Here is a 20,042-nt window from a genome sequence, read left to right on the forward strand (position 1 = left end):
TGATTTCACCTCCAAAACAAAACATGACCTGTGAAAATGAGCACTTTCTCCAGGCAGCAAATATTGTTTTAAATATCCTTTTTTAAAAAATATTGTTTAAGAACATTTCATGTCCCCTAATGTCTTCTTGGACCTCATGATTTCTCTTGGCTCAGCGTGACAAACGGAGGGAAGACAACACTGGCTAAGAACTTGCAGAAACATCTTCCCAATTGCAGCATAATATCTCAGGATGACTTCTTCAAGGTATCTATAAAGCTTCTTAGATAACTTATTGAACACACACACACACACACCGACAAAGTTAATTAAGTTATAGCCAAAAGCTTTTTGCAGAGAATAAACTTGGTGCCATAGTGTCACCTGCCCACTAGATGGCACCATCTGTCAGTGACCACACCTTTGATCTGGTTCCTCATTTTCCAAAGCATTTATTAAAGGCTTATCTTTTTAATTGTATAATTTTACCATTCTTGTCCTCCATACTGTTTTGATGGATTTCTTTTTTAATTTTTTTCCAGCCAGAGTCTGAGATAGACATAGATGAAAATGGTTTTTTGCAGTATGATGGTAAGTACAGTCACATGTTGAATATTATGAGGTCATATTCATTTCCTTTTTTCAAATCCAAACAACTTCTCTCTCTATTAACATAATGTTAAATGTTTAAATAGGGAGACCAAGAAGGCCCCACGGGTAAAAGCACTTGTCACACAAGCCTGATGACCTGAGTTTGATTTCCTAGAACCTTTGTAAAGGTGGAAGGAAACACTGACTCCACAAAGATACCCTCTGGTCTCCACAAGTATGCTATGGCAGTGCACACACACACCCTAACACATCATACACTCGTGCCCCACACACACACAGACACACACACACACACACACACACACACACACACAATTTAAGTTCTGAATGTTTAAAGATAACTTTATACTTTAAGCCTGCCTCTGTAGATATTTTTAAATTTCTGTTCAACTATTTAAGTACATAGAACATTTCCCACGGATTTATATTTCAAACTCAAACCTGGAATGATAGATGTTTTTCCAGAAGCTAAGACACAGTAGGTTTGCCATCCATCTGTCCAGTCCTGACTCGGGCATATGTGGCTAGCCATGCTGGATACTTTGAGCCTCAACCACCAGAACATTTCATCTGCATCAGACTAAGCTTTCCTGAGTCCAGCTTCCCTTCCTGATAGCCAAGCCCCTCGAACCTTGTTTATTTGTTTCACTACTTAGAAAATTTTGAAATGTATTTTAAACTCACTTCATTCTCTTGACCCAGGCTAATTCTGTTTGGAAACCAAAGAATTAACGTCACCCAGAAAGCATTTATTTTCCTGTAGAGAGACTAGCATAATAGAGTTTGCATTCTTACTCTTCTATAGTTAACAGCTATCCTTAGTATATGTGCAGACCAACAGAGGGGACTCTCCTAAAATGTATGTTCTTTGTCTTTAACTCTGAGGGTCTGAGGATTCAGTGTTCTGTGCCAGTTCTTAACAAATAGTAAGTGTCAGACCATGTCCATTCCTTGCTGTTATTTGTCATTTCAACCTTGATTCATTTTTCCTTCTCTTCCATTATTCAAAAAGTTAGAAAACATTTTATAAAGAATGAAAAGCAATGTCAACAGTCTCAAGGCATTATATGTTTGTATTCATTGGAGAGTTCTCATAAGCTGCTAATAAAAAGGTAACACTTCAATGAGAAAAAAACTCTAGAAGAATGTGAATCAGCACTTCCAAAAAGCAAGCAGGTGAACCTATAAACATCAAATAATTGCAAATCACCTTTTCTCCAGTTCTGAAGTAAACAAAGAATTTTAATAGTGGGATAATGACCCAATAATATGATCACTACAAAGCAATCACCCTATACGCATTGCATGGAGTTACAGGCTAACACTCATATGCCTCCCAAATGCCTTGTACAGAGCCCTGGAGATACTTATCACAGAGAGCCAATCCTCCCCCCCCCAAAAAAAAAAGTTTGCTATATTAATTCCATGTGTCTTATGTTTTCCTCAGTGCTTGAAGCACTTAACATGGAAAAAATGATGTCAGCCATTTCCTGTTGGATGGAAAACCCAAGAAGCTCTGCAGGACCAGCAGCCTTGGAAAGTGCTCAAGGGGTTCCCATTTTAATTATTGAAGGTTTCCTTCTCTTTAATTACAAGTAAGCTTCCCCACTGTAATAACAACTTGAAGGAATGTGGGGGTGGAGGAGGGATGTGGGGGTGGGAGGAGGACAGATGCTAGTGTGGAGAAGGGATGCTGGTGTGGAGGAGGGAGAGCCTTGTGACCTGTATATGGTGTCATCGTAGGCCTCTGGACACCATATGGGACAGAAGCTACTTCCTGACCGTTCCATATGAAGAGTGTAAGAGGAGGAGAAGGTACGTCTGGAAAGTATCTCTGTGCATTGTTATTCCAAAGGTGAAATACGGGGAAAACAAGAAAAGTGCCGTTACTGAACAAGTCTTAACCCCAAAGTCAAATATTTTCTATAAATAAATGCTCCTCACATTGGGTGGTATATGGTAACTTCTCTAAGAAAAGGGGTCAGTGTCAGTGCCCCAGGGTACTTGGATGGCCACATGTGGCCCATGTACCTAAAGCACAGGTAAGAAATGAACACCGTCACCCCGTCACCTGGGAGATTGGTAAGTACCTTTCCCCCTTAAGGCCTTTTACTTCTCATTCACATCAAAGTACAGGGAAGACAGGCTGGCATCCTGTCAGCTCCTTGTCCCTCACCCTTCATGACATGCTCTGCCCCAGCTGCAGAGAACACCAGCTGAGTAGGAGAGTAAGCCAGCCTGTCAGTATCTCTCTCCTTATTTCTTCTTGTACTTATCCCACAATTTTTTTTATAACACACAAAAGGCAGAGAAAAGATAATTATGAGATAGTGAATTACAGGCTTATGGTTTGGATTGGTTTGGAACTAAATTCCTTTTGCTGCCTTTTTCACTACAATCGAGGCTAAAACAAGTAGTCTGAATTCCTCTTTAGATTTATCCTGAATGATTTTCACATTCTCTTAACCAATGATCTGTTTACTTTGTCAATCATAACCTGTTTCCTGTATGTTTTTCCAGTACGAGAGTATATGAGCCTCCAGACCCTCCAGGGTACTTCGATGGCCATGTGTGGCCCATGTACCTAAAGCACAGACAGGAGATGAACGCCGTCACTTGGGACATTGGTAAGTACCTTTCTCCCCTTTAAGGCCTTTAGCGTCTTGTTTTTACATCACAGCACAGAAAAGACTACTTAGAAATCACTTTTCTAAAGGAATTTTTAATGAGGTGCTTGGGTACTCTGCGGGTTCTCCTCTTCTGCAGCTGGTTCTTGCTGGTTTCTTTTTCAACTGGCAGTTTTTGCCAAGCTTGTCAGATTCCAAATGATAGATCAATCATTGAATTCATTGAACCATTGGAGCCTGAACGTTGCCCATGGTGATGGAAGGTAAGCAAGGCAGACCCAGTCTCTACTCTCCCCAGCTGAGATGTCATGGTGAAAAGACTATATAAAAGTGTGAGCTTTACAAACAGGCCTTCTCCCCAGATAAGCACGGACCTTAGGCGCCTGGCAGGACTGCCCACCTCCAAGTGCCTTGAGAAAGCTCCTTGTAGCCAAACTCATATGAGTTCAGCTGGACTGAGGTGGGCAAAGTTAAGTTAGGAGGAATGACTGTCATCCTGTGTTGGGAGCCGACTTTAGTAGAAAGTGGCTAGATCAACTTTGCAGCCATCTGGAACCATATACCCTGATGAAAGACTTGGTTGTCAAGAGCCTATAACAGCTGAAGCACACTCTGATAAGTATATTGTTTATTCCACATAGCTTGTTTTGCTGTTTAGTGACCTCAGCTGTATGGTGCACGTGGTAAAGTGTTTTCACCTGTGTTCTCCTGCTTGTGTATATAAATACCTCAGAATTCCCTTCAAAAAGAGAGACTCGATAAAAGAGACTTCAAAAAACAGACTTGATAGAAGAGAGACTTGATCACACCCTGTCTTGTCTCCATTCTTCGAGTCTCCTGCCCCTACAGCCCCACTCTCTCTCTTGACCAGAGCACTTAGCCCCAAAGCGTTGAGGCAGAGCATGGGCCGCAACAATCCTGACCTGACGAACCTAGAAAAGACCTAGGAACAAAGAGGCATGGTAATACCTGAGGGAGGCTGTTGTGTTTGTAGTAGACGAAAACGAGAAAAGGATGCGCTGCTGCTCCTGATACAGGAAGGGCCAGGCCCTCCAATGCCAATAGGTTGTCAGAGGAGAGCTAGGAATCTCTCTACACATAAGCGCGAAATGCGGTCATGGTTGACGCATACTCTTTTCAGTAAGATCTCTTGAGATCTGGAGGGTAGAGTTAGAGGCCGCTGTATTGAACAGAGGTATCAGTAGAGCTGGGGTGGGAAGGTGTTGAAGATGACAGACACCCCGGGAACCAGCAGGTGTTATTTGGGGAGAAGAAACATGAAGGGGTTGTAGATATGGGAGGAAGGACTACAAATATGCTTTGAAGGATAAGATTGAGGTCCCTTACAAACAAATTACTTACTGATTTGGAGGCAATATGAGTACTTGGGCCTGGGCTATTCCTGGAAGAGAGTGCCCATGTGCAGACGGTGGCATGTGTCTCTCAGACAGGGCAGAGGAATCAAACTGCCATGTTTTTCAGAACAAAGGGGACTCACCCATAGGGGAAGGAGCCTGATGGCCTCTAAGGATGACAGCTTTGTTCTGATATGTGCAGAGAGGGCACAGAGTCTGTCTTAGAACTATTTCTGGGTTATGCCTTCACCAGCAGCTACTGTGCTGAATAAGAGAAACATTCTCTTACGCCCTTTGCTTCCTCCATCTAAACTGCAAGCCTAGCTTTGTCCTTGCCCTGTGTCCTAGTTAATGTCAGCTGTCAACTTCACAGTAGAGTCTTCTGAGGGAGGCTCAGTTGAGTTATTGCCTAGAGCATATCAGCCTGTGGCCACATGTGTGGCAGATTGTCTTGCCTGATGATCGCTGTGGGAGGCCTGGTTCATAGTGAGCATTCCACCCTAGGTAGGTGGGCCTGGGATGGATAGGGAGTCTAGCTGAGAGAGCCAGAGAGCAAGCCCCTGTGCAGCTTTCCTCTATGGTTCCTGGGTCGGGTACCTTGAGTTCCTGCTGCCCAGACTTTCCTAAGTGAATTGTGATGGAGAAGTGTGAGCCAAATAAACCCTTACTTCCCCAAGCTGTTTTTGGTTAGAGTGTTTCATCACAACAAAATTCAGACATCCTGTTTAAATGCAGTCACACCGTGGTTTCCAGATTTGGGGGATTAAAATCTAAACAGACACCAGGGGCACAGCCTTTCTCCAAAACACCATCTCTCAGGCTGTTCTTTCCCCTGCTGCTAAGCTACTTACACTTCCCGACAGGCAAGTCCTCTTCAAACCTCCTTATCCTTTCTTTATTATAACTAGAGGGTTCTTTTTTCTTCAACCCAGGTAACTTCTTTTTCTCCAAAAGTGTTCATATGAGTTTTATTAAAAAAAGATGTATCTTCTGGTCTCAGTAGTATGTGATAAGAGTCTAGACTGACACAGAGTTTAAAAACATCCCAGTTGACTCCAGTTGGGGAATTGCTCCTCTTCAGGCCTCCTGACATGCTATTGTGTGACAGTAAGGCACCAAGGACAAGCCAAGGATACTGTCCCACGTCTGGCTTAATGAACCATTGAGTTACTGGAGTTATAGACAGGAGCGTGGTGACTCAGAGGCAGTTGCATTACCAAATAGCCTACCTCCCTATCCAAGGTAATGCCCCACAAAAGCAGCGTCCCTGCAGCTGCTTGTACAACCTTCTGGTTGGTCTGGGCATGCAAGAGTCTTCTGCCTCAGCAGTTGTTACTGCTAATGCGACCTCTGGAAGGGTCCTTGTGATTCTAACTCTCAGGAGTTCAATGAGTCAATAAGTTCATTTTCTTTGGAGTCTTACAAGCCTCCTTTTACCCTCTAGGAGGGAATGTCCCAAAGCAGAAGAAATACATACGCAGTGTGTACCATATGCACAGCGTTTAACCTCTCTCTTTGCTTTTCATTTCTTCTCTCCTTCCTTCCTTAGGCCATAGTCTTGGGTTCTTTGGTGAAAGCTATTGGTGTTTTAAAGAAATGCCAAAGCATCCTTTACTAATCAGCCTGTCAACACTTGAACTGCTATTTCTCACTTTTCAGTTTACCTGGATGGAACAAGGTCTGAAGAGGACCTCTTCTCTCAAGTGTTTGAAGATGTCAAGCAAGAGTTAGAGAAGCAAAATGGTAAATGTTGTTCTATCAAATTGTATGGTGAAGAAGAATATTAACAACAGTTGATTGCATACCAAGAATGGTGTGCACAAATGTCACAAGGACTGCATTCATTTACACTTTGTTTGAGAAAAACTCCGAGTCAGAGATTCAGTGCCTGGCTAGATCTTGATCCTTTTGTTTGTTAGGTAGCTTTAGGTTTAGAAATATTTATCTTTGTTACATCTCTTAGTGGTTTGAATGTTACTTAAACTCATAGCAGGAGACTGACCAAGGGCCTGTAATGCTGATTCTGGTATATTTGGAACTCTGCCTTTACTTTATTCTCTTAAATATTTTCACAAAGTTTCTGTTTTGCAAATACAACTTTTCTGAAAGATGTAGAAAACCACCTAAATCAGGCTCCAGTGCAAAGAAAATCCAGAGGTGTCAATGACGTTAGGCTCAGATGGAGTAAGAGGCTGGAATTGTGTCCTCAGGGCTCTGCTACAGTTCTGATTGAGTTTATTTTGAAATCAGGCTGTTGGCATCCACCATGAAATGATAGTTTACCCTTTGCACAATTGCTGTTATTGGATAAATTTGGCAGCCAGATGTTCCTGTGTTATCTTTACTACTTCCTAGATAAAAAATAATTTATTTTATACAGGTTTGGTTTTGTGGCTCTGGGGATTAAATCCAGACCTTAATGTTTTTGCTTAGTATCACTAGGCTATATACCCAGCCTTCAACAATTTTGTTTTTCAGTTTGATGTTTTGTTTTGTTTTGTTTTTTTAAAGAGGGCTTCTCTGTATATCCCTGCCCATCCTGGAACTCAGTCTGTAGACCATGCTGGCTTCTAATTCAGAGATCTACCTGCCGCTGCCTCCCAAGTGCTGGGATTACCACTGCCTGGAAGCCTTCAACAAATAAATAATTTTCCAAAAATATAATTTTCCAAAAATAATTTTCCAGCTTAACTCAGCTAAAATGATCCAGGGAAGATTTTTTACATTGATGTTTCTTGGATCACATGACTTGCTAAAGCTATTACTATGGCCAGAGAGATGGCATGTGACTGGCTAGAACTTAATCATATACTCACTCCATCATGGTTGAGGATCCCCCAGGTGAGACCTAGTTTTTAAAAAAAAAAATTTATAGAGAAAGCAGAAAAAGTATAAAAAAATCCAGAAGAAGAAGGAAGAAATAGTGGCCAGAGGACAGATCTCTAGCTCTGACTGCTGCTAGATTTGAATCATAAGAATTAAAATGGGAGTTAGAGAATGACTCAGCAGCTAAGAACTCTTGCTGCTCTAGCAGAGGACTAGAGTTTAGTTTCCTTCTTAAAGCTGCCAGGAAATCTGACACTTTCTTCTGGCCACTGGTAGCACCTGTATGCTTATGTATCCCCCACCCCTCCATGCACACGCACACACAAATTAAAAAACAAAATATATATATATATATTTAAGTAAGGGTCTCACTATGTAGCCTTGACTAGCCTTGAACTATGTAGAACAGGCTGGCCTTGAACTCACAGAAATCCAACCTGATTCTGCTGCCCTAGTTCTGGGATTAAAGGCGTGTGTCACCACACCCAGTGTTATAAAAATAAATCCTTAAGAAGCAATTAAAATGATTCCCAGACTGAACCGGTGATGCATGCCTGTGTCACACACAGTTTACATGAGGCTGGAAGTCATGAGTTCAAGGATAACTTCGGCTACAGAGTGATACCCTGCCTCAGAAAAAGGAAAAGACCTGTGGCTTACACCAATGAAATGTCACAGTCAGCTGGCTCAAGAGAAAACATCTTAGACCTCAACAACAGGGAAGAATGTAGCAAGGTTTAGGGTGAGACAAACCTGCTGTAGGCCACAGTCAGTCACCATTAAGAATTACATTGCCTCTTTCCTCAGCAGTTCCTCTCTGACTAACCATCCTAGCCACCTGGGCAGCCTGACTGTTGCGGACTGTCCTTCCCACAGGCAGGAAGCCCTTCGAGGAAATTTTAGGACCATGTTAAATTTTCTTTTTATGAATAGAACTAATAATCCTTACCAAGTCTTCCATCCCAACCATGCCATATGTTACTCCAATGGAGGTAGGTTTCCTGTAATGCAGCCCAGGGCCGTTCAGCTTTCGTAAATGATAACCTTGAGCCAGAACTACTACTCATTTAAGAGAGACCCGTTCCTTTTCCTATCCCAGTGAGAGGCTTCGGGGGTGGGGGTTGGGGGGCATTTAAGTCCCTGGATACCAGTATCTATTTTCTCGGTAATGGCCAAGACTTAGACCCAGTTTTCTACTAGTGACTAAGTGATATATTGAAATTTGGCCTTAATATCTGTCTAAGTGGGAGCTCTAGTCATATTCCCCATGCTACCTCAAGTCCTTTTTTTATCTGCCACAAGGGCCAAGAAGAGCTGGCATGTAGCAGCATGTGCTATAAGCCCACAAGATAGTACCTGTCCATGTATGGGACTCTCTCTCTCATTCTCTCACTCTCTCTCTCTCTCTCTCTCTCTCTCTCTCTCTCTCTCTCTCTCTCTGTCTCTCACACACACACACACACACACACACACACACACACCACACCACACCTTCTTTGCCTGCACCTGGACTCTAGATTCTAGAGGTCGGTGAGAAGTGTTCACCTCAAGTCTATCTTGTTTCTGTTTTTGTAAAATAATAATAACAGAAATACTAAAAGATACAAAACTTGGAAGCAGATTCACTTTTCCTGCCCCCAAGATTTATGGTAGTCTTCTGTTGCACAAATAAGTAACTGTGCTATTTATAGTAATCCGTTACCTTTCCGAGTTCTTTCAGCCAGAAGCATCCTCAGCACAGCCCGTTTTAGCCCTGAGTCTCAGCTAGCCAGGGCAGCCTTACTAACTAACGTGTCAGATGTTAACCCTTCTGGGTGGTTTTACTTTGCATAACTCTGTCCAGCAGTCTTCATTATAAGAATATATAGTCGTAATCATGAAAAGGTAATTAAACTGATAGGTAAATAAAATAGATCAAGGTTTAATTATTACAACCATAAATGACCCAGGAAGGGAAGGCTATAGAACGCTATGCATATAATTCAGTCCTAATTCAAACCTGAAGCTTGAAGCAAAATGTAATCATTACCTAATCTAGCTGTAACAAACAATACAATCTTGACACCAGGAGTATCCAAGTTCCTTTCAAGAGTTTTTAATTTCATCTCATTATAAAAACACACTGATTGTAAGCATTTTTATGGCAAAGCAAAAGGGAAGAAATCATAACCATGTTCATGTCAATCCCTGTCTTACAAGATGCTGTGAGCACACTGGGAACTCAGTCACGATTTCTGGGTTTTAGTGTTGTTTTATGCAGCTTTGTAGAGGTTATTATATAATGAAGCTAGGTGTCACTGCCATTAGAAGATCAAAGGCTGAGTTCTTTTTTTATACCCCAGGGTGAAATCTAAAACTTGGCGTTGATATTTTAGTGTAGAACCAAGATGTCCTGCAGCCGATACCAGATAAAAGGATAAGAAATGGAAAAATGAGATTTGTATTATCATGTGTTTGTATTTTCCTACACTGAATTTGAAATGCAATTTCCACCCAGCAAATATTACTGTAACTATCTGCATAATTGCCCCAGTTCACATAACATTACTGAGCCATTTGCTATTTGTTTTGTGTTACTTGCTGCTGTTACAAGTGTTACTATTGATACCCAGTCCCCCCAATCTATATGTGTTGGAGTCTGTCTTAGTTAGTGTTACTATTACTGTAATAAAATACCAAAGGCAACTTGGAGTGGAAAAGATTTATTTTACTCATAGTTACATATAACAGTTCATCATCAAAAGAAGTGAGGACAGGAACTCTTGCAGGGTAGGAACTTGGAGACAGGAGCTGACGCAGACGCTATGGAGGGGTGCTGCTTACTGCCTTGCTCATTACTGGTTGCTGAGACTCTTTTCTTATAGAACTTGGGACCACCAGGCCAGGAACAGCCCCACCCACGATGGGCTGGGCCCTGTTCCATCAATCACTAGTTAAGAAAATGCCCTAGTGTCTGCAGCCCGAGCTTATGGAGACATTCTCTCAATTGAGGTTTTCTCCTTTCAGGTAACTCTAGCCTCTGTCAAATTGACATGACACTAGTCATAGGATGTGTGTGTGCGTGCGCATCTTTCTCAGCATCTCTGATTCTCTCTGTGTGTATCTGTGTGTCTCTGTCTCTCTCTCACCCACACACACACACACACACACACACACACATTGTGCATACTATTGGTTTTCTTTTTGCATTACATTCTAGGAATAAGTTCTCAGAAGCATTTCTTGTTCGGTCAGAGAGCTCAGTCATTTTACATTTTACTTATTTCAGTAATTAAATATGTTACCTGAACAGGTATGTTTTCTCCAACAAAACTGAATAATATGAATGCATCGGGCTTTTTCTTGAATTTCCAAACAGTTCAGCTAAGCTTCCTTGATTAATCAACTTCATGAAATGGATTGAAGGTATGATACTTCTTCCCTACATCTAGGTAACACTCGAAAACAAGAACCATACTGCAGCTAGCTGCACTCAAGTATCCATATCAATTGTGAATGATGCTTGGCATCTAGCCCTCCCATTTTCCATTTTTTGACGATTATGCACATGTTTATCACAAACTTGGCCGTTCCCAGCACCCACAACCATCTCTCTTCACCCTCACACTCCCATGGAGCCGTTCTTCCCAGGACACGGCCTCTGATTTTTCATGTAGTTTTCTCTGCTTTACTTTGGTTGTTAACTTCTTTTGTCATTGTTTCTGCCGGACTGACTTTCATTAGGGTTGAGTGAGCATATGCAGGGAGTACTTAGCAGAGCATAGACAACTAACTTACCAATGGCTGCACCACTACAGAAAATACCACCGTTTGCCTGACACTATTAGCTGCAAATAGTTCCTCAGGAGGAGTGGGGCCTCAGGAGACCGACCCTCCTTATCATGATAGGGTGTTGGATGGCCTCACCTTGGGCAGGTCCTGTCCACAAAACCACAGCTGAAGTGAGTTCACTGGTACAACAGCCATTTCAAATCCAAAAGAGTGCTCCACATCCCTCCCCATATTCTGGCTCTTCAGTCCCTTCTGCCCCCTCTTCTTCAGTGTTCTCTGAACCTTGGAAGGCAGGGTAGTGCTCTCCATGTGTGTCTTGATTAGAGCTGAACACTCAGTAGTCACTTATTCTCAGCACCTGAACCCATTATGAGACTTCATTAACTGTTAAGGGTGTCTAATTTCTTCAGATGGGCTTAAAATTTGATGCAAGTATTAAAACAAGAGGATTTGATTTGGTGTTGTTCTTTGTGGACAAAGCAGAATTTTTGCCTCAAAAATCCTTGTGAAACTAACATTCTTGGGTTTACAGTTTTGGATGAGAAGATCTAATCAAATAAGACTTGCATAGTTTCCTTTTTATTTCTAAGGTTTGTGGTAACACCACACAGATGGAGTGCAGTCTTCCCAGAATGGATTCGGAAACTTGAAGGGGTATTCTGAGGAACATTAACAGGGATGCAGTATGTCCTGCAGGACAGTGACAGCTCGTCTGTATATTCATTTTTATCACCGTTTCCCCAACATACAGAGCCATGTGTGCCCACGCCATCAGACAGGAACCTCTCATGAAAGCAAGAATGGCTTTATCTCACTCTGTAGGAGACACAGCACTGTTCGTGTACAAAGGGTCAGTTTCTCTATAGGAACAAAAGCCAAACTTTCCTGACTGTTATGTAGCACAAGGAAACCATTGCCCTATAGGCCAACAATGCGTGCTATGCTGTGTGTTTTCTGCATTTGTGTGTATAGTTGCATGTCCAAGTTTGTATGTATATTTATGTGTGTGTATATATACACTCAAATACTACAAAATGAACCTTGTATACTACACAGCATGTTTTTTTCCAGTTTTCATTTTGTTCATATTGATTATAATATATAATTTGAAAAATGGTCTTATAGCAATGCCTTCCCCCACCTGCAACCAGCAGCGTTACCCAAAGTAATGGTCTCACGTTGACTGGGTCAGCAGTTTACCACAGAGCTTAGAGACTTTGTGACTGTAGCCATAGGTTCTCTTGTATCTGTTGAATACCCTGTGTCTCTGTGACATACACACACACACACACACACACACACACACACACATCCATATAAGTATTTGGTATGTTTTACTTGGTTTTCTGAAACTAACACTCTGAAATACAGAATCATATAGTTTCTTCAATCATATATAAAACCAAGGCCTTTCTTTGAAAAGCACAGGCAGAAGATGTGAATTGGGGAATTTCTTAGTGCCTCTTTCAACGTGGGAATTAAAATTATGAATTTATGTAAAGCAATTCTAATTCAAATATGAAGATTGTTTATTAATTATAAAAATAATTGCCCATGATCTTCTCAATTTATACAAAATATATTGTTACATTACTTCATTTGGTCAGTGGTCATTATTTCTTTATTCCTAACATTCATTCATAACTAGTGTTTGGGTTATACACAATATAAAAAACATAAACAAAACCTAGCCTCCAATTATCAGCTACATACATGGTTTTGGCCAAGCTGTTCAAAGTACTGATTTTAATTATCCTTGATTAAAGGGCAAGTTTCAGACTCTGCCCTGTGGCCTTCAAGGCCCTCTCTGATCTCGTTTCTTTGGCTTCAGTCCCTGTCAGAACTGGGCCATATGGTCACTTCTCAGTGTGTGGGGGGCTGCGCAGAGGACAACATAATGACAAGTTCATGCCAGTCTTGACTCAGTATTACCTTGGAATGTTGCCACAGGGCAAAACAAGGATATTTTAGCAAGAAAGGATGGAGAAATAGGAACTAAAAATGTCTGCAATAGCTTCTGTTTGCTTCCTTCCTAGTCAAGATCCTGTCAAAATTGAGTGGCTAACATTTGTGTTGTTATTATCATAGTGGATTTCCTTGTTTTTAGGATAAAAATATAATATAGTGGGTTTTTTTTTCTTTTTTTTTTTCTTTTTTTTTTTTTGGAGACACAGCCTTTCATTATGTAACCTTAGCTGACCTGTCGATCACTATGTAGACCAAGCTGGCCTCGAACTCACAGAGATCCACTTGCCTCTACCTGCCAAGTATGGAGATTAAAAATGTGCACCACCACGCCCTCCTGTAATATGCGTTTTTATGTAGATTGGTTGTACATTTTATGTATGCAGTTTGTGCAGACTTCCTTTTAAGCACTTCTGAGATGTCCCCTCCATTTTGTCACCGCTTGATAGAGAATCATTGTACTTGACTTTTTGCTTGGTCTACACAGTGATCGCCAGGTCAGCCAAGGAGAGAAGAATTGCCTTGTGAGGGAGTGTAGTGAGGCACTGAACAGCAAAAGCTAGAAATGGAAACACTGTACTAAGCTTGAAAAAACTACTGTCTTTTGCTTACTACTACCAGTTTAAAAAAAAAAAAAAAAAGTCAGAGATTGAAAATAAAAAAAACCCAGTGCTTTGCTTCTATATGTGTTGTTTCAGATTACAGTTGCCCTTTCTCAGTCAACGATCACGTTGAATCCAGAAACATTCATCGAGCAAGTGTCTGTCTACTCTGTCTTGATAAGGAGCGAGTCTGCTAAACTCTGTGCTTTCTCAATTGATCCCTTTAGGATGTGCTGCCCGAAGACTTATACTTAATATTAAACATAACCAAAGATTCAAAAGACAAGACTGGGGCTGGAGAAGTAGCTCAGCTGTTAAAGGCTAAGGCTCCCAACCAGAAGTACTTGTTGTGTGAGTGTGAAAGTGAGGGTTCCTAGTACTCACATTAAAAAAAAAAAAAAAAAAAAATCCCAGCGCAGCAGAACTCACCTGCAATCCAAGGGCTGGGGAGACAGAGATAAGAGGATCTCTGGAGCTCACTGGTCTGACACACTAACTGAATTGGTGAGCTCTGAGTTCAGCGAGAAACACTGTCTCAAAAAGTAAGGTGGGGAGCTGGAGAGATGGCTCAGCCGTTAAAGGCTAGGCTCACAACCAAAAAAGTAAGGTGGGAAGCAATGAAGGCAGACGCCCAATGTCAAACTCTGACCCTTGCATCCAAGCGCATATTCACGTGCATATGTATGCACGCAAACACATGTACATATCACACAGACACACACAAGTAAAGACAAGACTACTGTGGTAAAGAGTCTGCATCAAAATGTACAATTTTTTACCACTGAATGAGATTAAAGCTTCATCTTTTTAGATACCAGCTCACTTTTTAAGGGTAAGCTTGTACATCACTTAGAATCATGTTAGAATATTCCCATCTGCCCCAACTCTGTTTCTCAGTTTGGACAATGAAATCAGAACCAATGAGCTAGCCTACTCCACATATCTAGCTAGTGGCAGGAGCAGGAGCAGGACTGGGCTATGAACCCACAGTACCCTGGCACAGACACATAAATTTTCCATTTTAGAGCAAAGAGCCACAGAGAAATAGCCTGCTAAAATAAACCACCTCTCTCTCCCTGCAAAGGAACAAAGCAAGGGCCCTGGGAATGCAAAAGCTGTGTCAGGGGAAAATGAAGCGTTCTGTTCTGGACTTTTGGAGCCTAGTCAGGGAAGCAAGCCATCTCCTGAGGTTAGCCATAGGGCAAGGCACAGTGAGGAGCTCCTGGGAGCTCCATGATGCTGACTGTGCTGACCTTGGGTTTGTGGCACAAGCTGATCCTTCAGTATGCACTCAGTGGTGCAAAGAGGGGGAAACGTAGTTATGCGATGGATAGACATTGTTCATCACTTCTGTGTACATACAGAAATTTAGAAAATAGTAGCTCCGAAACTCTAATGTGAAGAGCTTCTCCTGGACATCAGAATCTGGGTGTCACTAAAGTGAACACATATGTTCATGACCATAGATCCAGATGCTAAATAAATTGAAACTGAACCTTAGAGTGAAAAAATCTCTGTGAGCGTTTCTTTTTCTTTTAAAGTGCTCTCTCTCTCTTTCTCTCTCTCTCCTCTCCCCTCTGTCTCACACACACACACACACACACACACACACACACACACGCACGCTTCTGAAACTTGACTTGTCCCCACCCTGTAGTATATCTGAGGATTCTTCGAAAGATTTGCTAAAAATAGACTACCAGTCCCCACCTTGAATTTGATTCTGTAGATTGCAATAGGGCCATACCACTGACATAGCACATTTCTAGGTGGTAGTGACATCAATATCCCAGGGAGGACCCTTTCAGTTACTGTTCTGTAGTCAGCAGACAGCAGCTCCACACACAGACGAGCTCACACTGAACATGTGTGAATACTAAAAGCCAGCAGTCTTCTGTAGTAGCTGCTGGAGAAATGGCAGGAGGAAAGAGTTTTGTGCCCCTCGACTTTGCTGGCCAGGATAGTGCAGCAGAGGTACCCTCCCACCTCCACCCCCGTGTCCAGATCCTAAGTACAGGGCAAGCACCTTATGCAAAGGGTAGGCAGCTATGGTTCCAAGTGTGGGAACTCCACTGGGCAGATGAAACTGGGAGATGCTAGGACTGTATTTACCCTGCACCCATCAGGTGCTGGACTGAGAAAGGCTCAGGGGGTGGAAAAAAGCAGCCTAAGATGCTGTAGGCTGAGGCTGGGATTCCCTGACTCCTGGACATCTAGTTGCCACTGGAAACCACGAAGAAGAGTCAGGAATAGAGGGTCGCGCCTGTGATGAGGAGCCTAGGACCAGGGGTTCCCAGACTCGTGGACATCTAAACGCCACTGGGTTACAGAGAACTGGGAACAGAATTGGGCCTGCAGGGCCGTGGGCTCTCAGACTCCTGGATATCCAGATACTGCTGGAAGTCTCAGAGGAGCAGAGAATACATGATCCAGGAGCCAGGGGAATAGAGAACTCCAGCTGAGCTCTGCCATGGCTAAGCCATGAGCACAGAGGGACCTTCTGGAGGGAACTCGGGACAGCAGCTCTGTAGACAAAGGCTTCCTCCACGCTCCCCAGGCCGATTCTTGATGAAAGAGACAGACCTTGCTTCCAAACTGTTTATTGATTGTTCATCGTGGAAAATGGGTGCATACCACCCTCAGGGTGGACCAGAAATTAAATACCTTTTTCAAGAAGGCATGTCTGTCCCGGACCACACTACTCCATGCTTGGGGGCTAAGTGCTCCGGCCCCGGGCTGCACCACGTTTAGGGGCAGATGACCCGGTCCCATTTAGGTCAGTCAACAGGGTCTAGCAAGAGAGAGTGTGGGAATGAAGGGTCAAGAGACTCGAAGAATGGAGACAAGACAGGGTGTGTGATCAAGTCCCATTTATTGAAAGGAAATCCTGGGTATATATAAGCACAAGTAGGGGATTGCAGCTGAAGACACTTTACCAAATGTGCCTTGCAGCTGGGGGCATTAAACAACAAAACAAGATATGTGAGAAAAACAAGATGTTTATCAGAGTGTGCTCAGCTGTTGTAGGCTGTTGAAAAACAAGTCTCATGTCAAGGTATACGGCTCGAGATGGCTGCAAAGATGATAGCTGCCTTCTGCTAGGAGTCGGCTCCCAACACATGTCCAAGAAGAGAAGCTTATTGGCTAAACCCTCGTGGTCTATAGATACCTCATCAACATAGAGAACTCTGTTCTGATCTACATTCCTATGTAATGAGTGTGGTCATGTGACAGGGTCCTGGAGGCAGGTGAAGCTCTTACAGTCCTCTCAGAGGGTCCCAGGGTTTTAACCTCCTCAACCTTACCAAGTTTCCTGACAGTCCACTATCCCACAGGCAGCAGCCTGCAGAGGCCAGCAGCTGTGGTGGAATACCTCTAGAGAGGATGGACTATCTCAACATTCTAGAGAATGACCCTCTAGCAAATGTACCAGCATAACCTCTCATTCAGTGAGCTGTGCCATCTCCAAGGCCTGGCCAACCTTGGTGCAGAGGGAGGAAGACAGAAAAGATGCCTTGGGTGCCTTCTTAGCTCTACAGAATGCAGCAGTCTACCTTGTGTCTTCTGTATAGTTCGTTATGCTTTTTACCAGCCCCAATCCTTTGTTTTTTTATTTATATATAACAAATATCTACTCCTATTTATGAAGTTATGTATGTATCCTATTGTTTACATTTTACCTCCTTTAAACATAAAGGTATATTTCAAACATTTCTTGCATTTATGTATTGTATGTGCCATTATACTTACATAAGTATAATTACTGGATTTAAAAGTAATTATTGACTTCATTTAAGTAATCTATTCAATTCTTCATATGTTAGTTTCTAGGCTTCATTACTTAGCCTTCCTGCCAGTTGGTTTCTGACTAACCCAACTATTGGGTGCACTGTTCAACTGGTTATAGAAGATGGATTTGAGAAACTATGTGTCTTCTTTTTCTGTATGTTTTTTTTTTTTTTTTTTTTAACTTGCCAGTTCTTATTTCTGAGGTAGGCATACACTGTTAGGGTACATTGTGTGAAGGTGTGTCTCTGTATATTCAATGATGAATCCTACACTGGCAGAGAGTTAAATACTAGCCAGGTCTTGGTATTGTTATTTCTATGGCCCATCACTGGTCTCAAATTTTGTAAATATTTGTTCCTTCCTCACCTGCCTATGACAGTCTAGAATTGTCTCTGATTGGCTTTAATAACGATCTGACAGACAATACCTGAGCATACCTGAGCAGGAAGTGGAAGTGGAACTTCCCAGCAGAGACAGGGGCTTTGGGAGGAGAATTGAGACGCAGGAGATTCATCGAGCAGACACAGAGGCGATGGTTAGGATCCTTATCCTAGCTGCCTGGAAGCCAGTATTCTGCTAGCAGCCTTCAGATGAAGATGTAGAACTCTCAGCTCCATGCCTGTCTGGATGCTGCTATGCTCCCACGTCGATTATAATGGACTGAACCTCTGAACCTGTAAGCCAGCCCCAATTAAATGATATCCTTATAAGAATTGCCTTGATCATGGTGTCTGTTCACAGCAATAAAACCCTAAGACAGTGCCATTATTTATATTTCTAGGGGTCCAAAATAGTCCAGCTATAATATACCATTTACCCATAAAGGAAAAAAAAATGTGTTAGCTAATCAGAGGTGTCCCAGTCAGAGCTGAGATGTAGATCACTGACAGAGAACTTGCCTAGTTTACAGAGTCCTAGGCCTATTTGTCACTAAACCAACCAATCAATCAACGTGCTGTAAACTGCAGTCCTGGGATCCTGCACTTCCATACACTTTCACATCAGATGTCTGGTGGCTTTTCTCCTATGTCTCGGATGCTTTCCATTTGACACTACAGCCTCTTGGGGAAAAAAAGAGAGACCTGGTTTTTTGAGTCTAGTATTTCAGGTTACTTTTAAAATATGTCTTGCCTTTTAAATGCGACCTACCATCCATTTGTTTGAAGATAATGTGGATTTTCTTAACACTTCAAAGTTACCAGGAAAAGAAAAATCGTCTGCCCAGAAAGTCATTTCTGACAGTAGTGCTGTCACAACATTTGTTAAAGATTCAAAGTCTGCTGAGAGTTTAGTTTATCACACAAGTATACAGGCATCTACATAAAACCTGAAATTTTACAATACTACTCGTTATTTGAGCATTTAACCATATCTAGATGCTGTGTCAAATGCTAGTAGAAAAATATACTGCCCAATGTGAAAGCATGCACATATTGGGGTGGATCAGGAGGATCAGGGGTTCAAGGCCAGCCTCTCCTACATAGTAAGTTTGAGATCAGCCTGGGATCAAACTCTCAAAAAAGGAAAATTCAACAACAAAAAATAAAAAAAAAAAAAGACAAAAAAAAATTCCGGTTTAACTGGTAGCAGTGCCAGTAATCATGACATCCAGAAGACTGATGAAGGAAAATTGCCAGTTCTAGGCAAGCCTGGACTATGTGCTGATACCCTGCTTACCTCAAAAACACCACAAAAGGAAGAGTGGGAGGGAAGAAACATGCTCTAAAGCCTGGAAACAGGAAAGGCAGGTTTTTCCCTGCCCCTTCAGGGTTAGCTGACTCAGCGGAAGATTATCCAATTCTCCTTTGGCACCGGTTGACTTGGAATTCTCTCCTGAGTAGAACAGTTTAGATCTTGTAAGTGTGTCTGTTGACCTGTGCAAACATCGACAGGTTTTCTCTTCTCAGTCCTGCTGGCATTTGAGGCTAGAGAGGTATGTCTTCTGTGGGGGGTGTTCTAAGAGTGCTTACAATCATCCATGTCTTCTAGTGCACCCCAAGTTGTAACAACTAATGTGTTTCCTACTACCCAAGTCCCCTGGGGAGCAAAACCATTCCCCACTTGAAAACAGCTGGTAATGAAGCAAAATAAATTTGGGTGACAGAGATGCAATCATTTTCTGGTAGAGACAATGACCCTACAAGCTTTGGATTCTTGCTCTGTACAGGACCAGATTTCTATCAAAGCGATGTTATTCCAGTACTCTTCTTACAGGCACCACAAATACTGTCTCCAGTTCTCTTTGAGGCAGTCTTACAATCTTGCCAGCTTATTAATATCTTAAATGAATCTTTGGGACCTGCTTACTCTACATTCTATAAGTCATATTTTTAACTGTATGAAACATATGTTATTTAATGTTTAAGCAACCATATAATTATGAGACTGTGGATGGTACAATAAATACCCAAAGTCGTGTTTCCGGCACTCATAGGAGATAGATTGGGAACCCAGCTTTTATGGTTCAAGTAGTGACACTTTTTTTCTTCTTGAGACAGGGTTTCTCTATGTAGTCC

General features: G+C 42.1%; 1 protein-coding gene across 5 annotated transcripts in view; it reads left to right on the plus strand.

Moving 5' to 3' along the window:
• Nucleotides 1–20,042, plus strand: part of Nmrk1 (nicotinamide riboside kinase 1) — a 32,691-nt gene that overhangs the window by 7,394 nt on the left and 5,255 nt on the right. For 2 of the 5 annotated variants that reach the window (XM_034493662.2, XM_034493670.2), the window contains exons 3-8: nucleotides 156–246; nucleotides 522–570; nucleotides 2,039–2,186; nucleotides 2,335–2,406; nucleotides 3,112–3,218; nucleotides 6,233–6,316. In XM_034493662.2, the coding sequence (XP_034349553.1) occupies nucleotides 156–246; nucleotides 522–570; nucleotides 2,039–2,186; nucleotides 2,335–2,406; nucleotides 3,112–3,218; nucleotides 6,233–6,316 (551 nt within the window). Of the gene's footprint in view, nucleotides 1–155; nucleotides 247–521; nucleotides 571–2,038; nucleotides 2,187–2,334; nucleotides 2,407–3,111; nucleotides 3,219–6,232; nucleotides 6,317–7,084; nucleotides 10,085–11,741; nucleotides 12,769–20,042 lie in introns of those variants that run through there. The other 3 variants (XM_076918318.1, XM_076918317.1, XM_034493676.2) reach the window with 3 other exon arrangements.

This window comes from Arvicanthis niloticus, chromosome 1 (genome assembly GCF_011762505.2).
Source record: "Arvicanthis niloticus isolate mArvNil1 chromosome 1, mArvNil1.pat.X, whole genome shotgun sequence".
Classification (NCBI taxonomy): Eukaryota; Metazoa; Chordata; class Mammalia; order Rodentia; family Muridae; genus Arvicanthis; species Arvicanthis niloticus.